Source organism: Hydractinia symbiolongicarpus, chromosome 5 (assembly GCF_029227915.1).
Source record: "Hydractinia symbiolongicarpus strain clone_291-10 chromosome 5, HSymV2.1, whole genome shotgun sequence".
Taxonomy (NCBI): Eukaryota; Metazoa; Cnidaria; class Hydrozoa; order Anthoathecata; family Hydractiniidae; genus Hydractinia; species Hydractinia symbiolongicarpus.
The window spans coordinates 21,908,579-21,917,767 of NC_079879.1; the positions used below are offsets into that span (position 1 = coordinate 21,908,579).

The 9,189-nt window shown below is 33.6% G+C and overlaps 1 protein-coding gene across 1 annotated transcript; it reads left to right on the plus strand.

Annotated features, from left to right (window-relative positions):
• Positions 1-2,056: 2,056 nt before the first annotated feature.
• Positions 2,057-8,395, plus strand: LOC130645360 (tumor necrosis factor alpha-induced protein 3-like). The gene is made up of 4 exons (XM_057451331.1): positions 2,057-2,534; positions 2,741-4,845; positions 5,812-6,124; positions 6,301-8,395. Exons 1-4 carry the CDS (start codon positions 2,144-2,146, stop codon positions 6,519-6,521), a joined length of 3,030 nt encoding a protein of 1,009 aa, XP_057307314.1. The 5' UTR covers positions 2,057-2,143; the 3' UTR covers positions 6,522-8,395.
• The last annotated feature ends 794 nt before the right edge of the window (positions 8,396-9,189 follow it).

Sequence of the window (9,189 nt, forward strand, 5' to 3'; positions counted from 1 at the left end):
GTCTCGCGGTTTTTTGCTGTGCTGGCCTGATAAACTAAAATTTAATTAAAAACTCATTGAAGAAGAATCCGGGTGTCAACTTTCAGAAAGGCACAAAAAGTAAAAGAGAAAGTGAGGAAGAACAACGAAAAATTGATAACATTTACCATTAATTGATTTAATTTTGTGGTATCCAACAAAATATAAATTTCTACTTCAGTGTAGCTATATATTATTTATTCACAAGGCGGTAATGTAAAGTTTTTTCCCCATAACTATGCAGGAATTTCCCTTTCTGGTGAAAGTAGCTAGATTGTTGTGGCATTATCATTTTTTATAGCTAAAAGAACTTTTGGTGTATTTCATGTTTATATATTTTAAACTAAATCTCATTGTCTGTGGAGCTTCACTAAATCTTCAGGTATTATTTATCTTCCCAACAACCAACAAGGTATTTTTGAATCCAGAGGTTTTGGCATCATCAAATTTTAAAAGAGGAATCAAAAACCTTTTTGGAAAATGAGTAGCATATTTGGATTTATCACCAAAAATTATGTAAGATAGTAAATTTTGAATATATACCATATGTTTATTAGAACAGAATATATTGTAATTTAAAGTATAAATTTCTTCATAAACACCAATTGTTTGGCTACAAATAAAGGCAGTTGTACTTGTTTTAAATTTTGATGCTGAATTTAACATGTTGTTCATTTTTTCGAAAATAATTAAGAAAATTTCAAGCAAGTTAACTCAGATCTGAGAATAACTTTCTAGCTATAGGTATATTTTTTGGCTGTTACTAGAAAAAAGTTTGTTGTTATTATTGTGTAGTTAACGCAAATCGAATTAACCTAGTAGAGAGTACTAAGTCAGGATATTACCTAACAATTAAGCCAAGAAAAAGATGTAGCCGTAGTAGAGAACCTGTGATTCTATTTTTAACTAGCTACTATAATGCAATGGGTTTTCCATGCATACACACCTGTTTTTAAGATTAAAAAGCGAAACGTGGGCATTGAACACATCAACATTATTGTAGGGAATACACCCGCAAGGTTTTTGCTGAGAATTCAAATGTATTTATATATATAAGCTTGCTATGTAATAATAAAATAACTATTATGCAATACCATGCTTTTTGTGTGATCAATAACAGTTTTGATGTGGGTTTATTTCTCTGACTTTTTTTAGCAACAGATTTTAAATGCACAGACTTTGAAATGCAATCTTTAACTTTTTAAAAAAAACCTAGTGTGTGCAATTATATATAGTTTAGTAATAAAAAGGGAAGCTTCCCTTGATTAGGAATGTAATAAATATAAAGGCATAACTTTTGCTTTTAAGAAACACCAGATTGCTTTAGTAATTGGATTTTATGATTTCTTTTTAAGGTTTGTTTATTTTCATAGCAACTATCTTCCCCTCTGTAAATACTCCTTTATTTGGTTATGAATGTAAAGTTTCAGTTATTATTTTTGTAATTTGGGAAGGTTTTATTTCAACTTTCAGTTTGTTTCAACAACAATATATATATAAGGAACTTGCAACAGGTTTAAGTTTTAAAAATAGAGACTTTTTTAATTGAATTTACAAAGGGCATTTTAGAAGGTTTGAGTTATTTACTTTCTGTGGACCTAAAGTTCTCGAAGATACGAAAGTTCACTATAAACACAACTTACTCATACTTAAACTTAATTCCTTTACTCATCTGATTGAAGGGGAATAACTTATGAGAGTGCACACCCTCAATGACTAATTTATACTAATGTTTTTTTATAAATAAGTTTAGAAGCTGATCTATTATACTAAGTGATGTAAAATAGCTCAAAGTATATATTTACCACGAGTGTATGTAAAAATATAATAGTTAGCATAATTCTTGTTTAACTTAGACTCTGGGCATGTTTTATTATGCTTGTGTATGTAAACATTTTCAAGAAATGAGTCAAAACTTAGATGTTTTTTTATATCCAAAGCTTTAAAATAGAATTGTGCAATAAAGCAGTTTTTTTATAATTGTATCATTTGATTTGCACATGCAAGATATTTGTACTTTGATCATACCAAACTTTCTTCGTAGTTATTATTTAGAATTTGATGTGTTGTTTAGGGATCCATATTTTATTAAAAAAAATTATAAAAAATTGATTTGAAAAAAAAAATGGCTCCTTATGTATTAAAGCGAACATTATCGTCTGCAAATGAAAAAGCAGCCAAGTGCATTTACAAATACAAGTATGAACAATATCTTGCACAAATCGATAAAGTGCCAGTTTTAAACAAGGATGTCATTAAGTCATCAATGGTTATTCCATTGCAATATGGCATTTGGCAGTTATTGATATGTACTGATGAAGAACGACTGAGCTATATGCAGATGGAAAGATCTATAAATTGGTGTGAATCAGCTCGATATCTTGTTCCTCTAATCACAGACATGGATGGAAACTGTATGTTACATTCAATTTCTACGTATATCTTTGGCGTACAGGATAAAGATCAAGTGTTTCAAAAACTTCTTTATCAAAGGTTGTTCATGGAAAAAGAAGAAGGTGAGATTGTGTTATAAGTTTTATCTTTAATTAGCCTTTTTTAGTGTTTTTATCATAAAATCTAGACCATTGTTTAATTGCCAACACAATGACTGTATATATATAATTGTTTAAAAACTAAAAATATTTTATTGACCTATGAGAATTTTCCATTCTTGGACATTAACTTTTTTCAAATAAAATAAGTAAAATGGTCATTTTTTTAGGACCACTTATTCTACGTTGGAGGCGAAATACAGAACTTTTTATGAAAAAAATTGTGCATATAAACATGCGATACTATAGGATTGAAAGCCGTACAACTTGGCGAGATGTATTAGATTGCTGCTCACCAAAGCCAGTTCTAACAAAAAGTCTGCAAGAGCAAAGCACATTAACTGATATCCATATATTTGCAATTTCAAACATAATCGGGAGAGCAGTTATTGTACTATGTGACCACTTTAACCAAATTGATGAAAACGAAACAGTATCAGCTTTAAAAGTAGGTGGTATATACTTGCCATTGTTACGACAGCCAAAGGAATGTGAGAAATCACCTATTGTCATTGGCTTTAAAAATAATCATTTTGTTCCCCTGATAAGCTTGGAAAATTTAGAGTTACCTTTATCAAAGAAACAACCAAATGACACAGCTCAGCATTGCATCCCTTTAGTTAATTTTGAATTGTCTAAGTTGCCAATCAGATTTTTACTTGAGCAAGAAGAAACTGAAGCTTGCAGAAATAATCTTTTAGCAAGTTATCTTGAAACTTGTTTGATTCCATTTCGTGACAGGGATGTAGAAGCAGCTTTGCTAAAATTTAAACCCCCACCAGCTTGGTCAATTGAATTGTTATGGTCATTATTTACACTATCTGAATCAATAGCTGAAACATCTGAGCCTGGAGCTCATCTTCAAAAACACACATACGATGCATTAATACCCTGTGCAAGAAAGAAAGTAGGATGCAGAAACATGGCTTCTAACAACAAGGAACATATGTGCATAGGTTGCTATGAAGAGTACATAGCAAAAAAAAAGGCTATTCCAAAAAGAGCAGGTATAAGAAAAGTAGTCGTTCAGCATCAAGCCAATGATCTTACCATGGAAACTTTTGATGGCAAATGTATAAGTTTTGGTTGCACAAATCTTGGGTTAAGTGATTTACGTAACATGTGCAGAGAGTGTTACATCAAACAGATTCAATCTTCATCGCTTTTCGGTAGTATAACTGATCAGCAATCATCACCAAAAGACAAATCTTTTGGCAATGTTCTTTTTGAGCTTGATGATAATCCTGGACAAAATAAAGCTTACATTGGATCTGCTTCCACAAATGTTTCTTCTGCAAATGAGAATATAGGGGGTTACCATAGTTATCATTATGATAGTCAATTACATGCTTCAAGTGGCTCAATGGCTTCAAGTTCTGCAGGTGAAAGGGCTAATCCTAGGTTGCCTGAATTTACCAAATCCAAGGTATTATGTGGCGTTCCTGGTTGCGAGAATAACATTAAAAACTACACTACCCTTTGTGACTATCACCATGACCATAATGGCCCAAGAGAAGAATGTATTATTAGTGGGTGCAATAATACTGCTGATCTCAATGACCATAACTTATGCATGATGTGTTTCCAAAGCAACAAACATCTTGTAAAAGAACTGGAACTAAAAGGAATAGAAAGACAAGGAGATGTAAACCGTCACATAGGCCGTGGAAGTGTTCCACGATTTGAACGACCTCGAGATGATGATGGATTCGACCTTGCTGGTCTAGCTGAAAGCTTACCCCCATTGCCCTCTACTTCACAACCGGACATTCCACCTTTTAAAACGCAATTTTACCAGGCTGATATGGGGTTGAGCAGGCATAGTGATGTTTCATCTGACCCAGTTATGTTTCATGCGCCACAGCTCTACGAGGGTTTCACACCTGGGGGCAGGTCAATCAACTTTGGTAAACAGGATGGTGCTTTAAATTGGCAAAAAGAATGTGTGGCTAGTGGAAAAAATGCAAATGGAAAGCAGAATAAATGTAATTATTGTGAAAACCATGCAAACCCAAATAAGAATGGGCTCTGTAACCAATGCTACAATCTCAAAATGGGGACACAAAAACAGGGTAGTTCAGCAAATCTTTTAAGAAAATGCATCAACGATGGGTGTCGTGAACCTGGACAAGAAAAATACAACTTTTTATGTGAAAAGTGTTACCAAGAGCAAATGAGAGAGTTGCAACCTGTCAGTCAATTTGCACAGCCACCAAGGCGTCATTTTGACCCACCTGGCAATATGAGTAGAATTGAAGCACCACCCATTCCACAGGTATAAATTTTTTTTGTTATTTTTATTGGTCTGTTTTTTGGTGGATTTCCCTGTCATATACCATAACCTTTTTAACTATATATTTGGTAATATAACTTGTCTACCAATAATTGTTTATTGTTCAGCCCCTGTGTAAAATATGGCAGACCCTTTGACGTTATTAGGTTCTTTTATGTTGAAAGAAAGTGTTGTATGAAAACTAATTTGCTCGTATGTTAAACAATATGGCATTTTGCATTGTAAAAAAGAAAATTATATAATTTTGTGAGCGAAATAGCTGAGAAACTAGGTTTGAGAAATATTTTCTAGCCCGTACCAGCACCAGTTCAGTTAAGAACTCTAGTTAACCAGTGAACTTGAATTTCTGAAAACTATTTTTTTTATGAGGGGGGGTACAAAAAGAGGGAGTTCAATTTACAAGAGTTTTTCTTATATAGTCACTTAAATGAAACTTTACAATTTTGGACTTTATAACTGTAAAAAAAAATCGTGAATGAACGAATGTTTTCAGTGATTTTTCAGTTCTTTTCCGAATTGCCTGGACTCATTGTTTACAAATTTATTGTTCTCATCAATCACTCGTTATATGTGTTGTTGCTTTTTTTAACCAATGTGATATTGTGCTTTTGGGCGACACCATACTTTCTAGCAGTTAAAATACAGCTTTGAACTTCTTCAATCTCTTTTAAGGCGTTGTATTTCTCAAGCAAACTTTTAAATGAATCTTTCTGTTCCGTGTAATTTGGTTTAAGGGACCAAGGTAGTGGTTCCACTTAGCAAATGTTACTTATCCGAGGTTCCAAAGAAACTAAGAGAGTTTGATTATCCAAATCAGTGAGACTGGGGAAAATTGTTCAAATAATTGATTAACAAATATGACATACAACAAATTTACACACGAAAATTAACGTATTATATTATAAGAGAATGATTGGTGTTTTCATTGTTCTTTTTGGGTTTACATAGATTGGAAGACCACCCAATCATGGTGCACCTACGAACCCCTGCATCACGAAAGGTTGCGTTAATTTTGCTTTTTTACCTTCTCGAATCTGTACAAGATGTCAACAGGACCCGCCCCCGTACAGCAGATTCATTGGCGAGAACAGACGGACTGAAGACGTCGCTACGTTTCCAAGCGCAACAAGTCAAGGTTTCGGTGTTCGCCAACAATGCAAAGCACTAGATTGTGAATATTTCGGAGATGCAGAGTATGGGGGTTACTGTTCATCTTGTTTTATGGACATAACGAAGCAAGAGTCTGCTGTTAAAAGGCAAAGTGAGTTTCTTTAAACTCGTCTTATTAGGTTTTCGGTCTGCATGTTAATAAGCAAATGATGCGCAGGTAAGGTGAGCTTATGGACTAATGTTCTTTAATGATTACGCAATCAGGAGTAACAGTTCTATCTATGGAATTCTTAACTTGGAACTCAGTTTTATTGATCTTAATTTTAGGCGGTATTAGGACGTTTGCGCCCCCTGATGTGCACGCTTTTTCAACAGGCATCCAGAATAACGTTGGACCCAGGCTGGATCCAAATCCGCTGCCATTTGTGCAGGGGGTTGCAGCACCAGAACCTTGTCAGTCGCAAGGATGCGATATGTATGGTCGACCAGAATGGCAGGGGTATTGCAGCAAATGTTACAAGAATCGTGTTGAGCGTGATGTGGCGTGATTATGCGTAAAACCCTCTGTTTCAGTCTTGTATGACACATTTCAGGTCTTGGTGCGATTAGGAGTTCATGTGGTGTGAACGCACTATGAAAAACGAAGGACAGGAATAACAAGGAAGTGAAAAGGTGCCTGTCGATGACAATAGCCTGAAATCGACGCCTGGACGCTTTTTAGTGACCTTTCTTTTATGCAAAAAATAAAGAAAAAACTTGCGCAGTCTATATTTGTTTTTGTACTTATTTTTATAAAAAAATTTCATTTATTGTCCATGCTCTGTGAAGCTCAACTGCGCCATTGACTGGATACACATCCCTTTCAAGTGAAAATAGCGAAGTTCCGGTTGGCCAGCAGACTGAACGTGTGTACTAGATATCAATTTATATAATGATTAATACAGTAGTCGCAAGTTTCTTAATATTTGAGAAAAATAGTTTATAAATTTTATGCATTAAATGCACTGCAATGCTTAGATAAGGAAAAACTTTTTTTTGTTGGTTGAATATTTGTTTCAATGGACATATGGTCATGGTTCTCAGTAGTGTTTTTATCTATTCTTTATGTCCACGGATATAATGCACTTATCTGATCAAGTATACTCCCTTAAACTTGCGAGAGCCCTGACGATGTGTTTTTCTAGTAAAAGGAAATTGTCTACACGAACATTGCTCACTTTTCTCCAACTAACTGCAATCATTGAGTTATAAGCGTGATAAAGGCAGAACCTTAAAAGCTAAGCATTTGCGCTCTTTTTAAAGAAGCCGTTAAAAAACAGGATAAAAGTTTTTTATATTGATGCGCGCATTACAATGATTGCATGCATTAATTTTAAAAAAGATTGGGATTAGATGCTTTGAAATATATATAAGCATATTGAATCTGTACCGTGAAGCTGAAAGAATATTAAATTTTTAAATAATTTTTTGTATATAGACATTTTTTATATCCAAACAACTTGTTTACTTCGCTCTAGGCATTGTGAAGTTCATTAGTCGGTAGTAATTGTTCATAGGTGAATTGTTTATTTTTTTATTGTGACACTTGCTCCAGGTTGTTTACCAAATGTTAAAAATTTAGCAATTGTACGGTTGGTTATTTAAATTTATGATTGCTTTGTTTCATGTATGTTAACTGGATGGCACAGTAATTCAATTTTGCCTATTTAGATTGTTAGGAAACGGTTTAATACTGAATTCCTAGCATCACTTTTTTTAACGAAACTTTAGTGAATAAATCAGACCTATTTAAATTTTATTGCCAATAATTTATTAATTTGGATTTTTCGCGCACATTTGTTAACAAAAAACCGGAAACATTCGAAATAAGAAATAAATAAAGTGAACGAATTGACTTATTTCTTTGTCTTACGCAAGTGCCGGAAAAGTGTCAAGCCGGTTTTTCATGCAACCGTAATTTTACACAACTAGGTACAGCAATAATACTAAAATTCAACGTTTGGTTATTGTTGTTCAAACATCTGACATAGACTTCCGTTTCCTGTCCGGGGGTAAATTTAAAACGATCTTGTGTTTTTTATACAGAATAGTTAACGGAAAATCTTAACAAAATAGAAGTCATGCCTTCATAATTCTTCGTTTTGTTTTGTGAAAATGTCAGATAACGGGAAAGTAAGCTTAATCTCTTTTTTCGTGAGGAAAGTAACATTACCATGCCAGTGATTTGTAGTTGTTTTTTTTGGAAAGCATTGCAGATGCGTGACGTTTGTGTATATATACTTAAATGGCTTACTTGTTATTTTGATTGTGTTTTTATTTTGATTGTGTTTTTATTGATGAGTGATTTTGTTTATTTCTTTAGGTTTGATTATTGTAGAAATGTAAATAGTTTTTCCTTGCATTTTACTAGAATTAGCCAAAATATGTTACAAGTTTAACCCCCCTATTTCCATAATGCACAGGGAAAGCGGCAAAAACTGTAAAAAATGAAACGAACGAACCTTATCTAGGGGAAACTTGTGAATTTCACTTCAAAAACATTTAGTATAAGCATATTTTGCTTTCACTTTCGTATTAAATAAGAAAAAACTTCTGGGGAAAAAACAGAAATTTGAATAATTTACGGTGGGTAAATTTTTATAACAAATACAGCTGGTAGCTGATCAACCTGAACAAGCATTTTATCAAAACAAAATTCAAAAACCCTGGGGATGAAGTTGGTATCAATGTTATTATTAACATAGAAAGCTCGCCAACGCATGCACGTGGGTTCATTTACAAATTCCCTTTTTCGGAATCAACACATTATATCAATACATAGAAACTTGAAAAATAAATTAAAATACTTCCGTGGTAATTGATTACGTTCTATCAAATGCTAGCCAACAGAAACTGCAAGTATGTCATTAAAAACCTCATCAATAGAAAGCCTGTATGAAACTGATGATGAAACTCACATGATTGTAAACAAAGCAAGCTCGTGAAACGAGACCTAAACATGATTATATCATTCTCCTTCTCCTGAAGTTCTTTAAAGGACTCTGGGAACGAGAATGTGAGTAAATATAACAAAATAACTAGTAGACTAAAGGTTACGTTTTGAAAAGAAAGATAAATTTTATCCATGCAAAAAAGCACACTGTAAATCTAACGCCCTGTTAGATTGGCATCCCACTGAATTATCCTCCTCTTGCCTTCACGCTTGGTGCTGCGACA

What these genes read in the sequence shown, in the direction of transcription:
- LOC130645360 (XM_057451331.1), top strand. Translation starts at nt 2,144, where the DNA reads ATGGCTCCTTATGTATTAAAGCGAACATTATCGTCTGCAAATGAAAAA. An exon ending in GTTCATGGAAAAAGAAGAAG is followed by an intron (nt 2,535 to 2,740) that starts GTGAGATTGTGT and finishes TCATTTTTTTAG; the next exon opens with GACCACTTATTCTACGTTGG. An exon ending in AAGCACCACCCATTCCACAG is followed by an intron (nt 4,846 to 5,811) that starts GTATAAATTTTT and finishes GGGTTTACATAG; the next exon opens with ATTGGAAGACCACCCAATCA.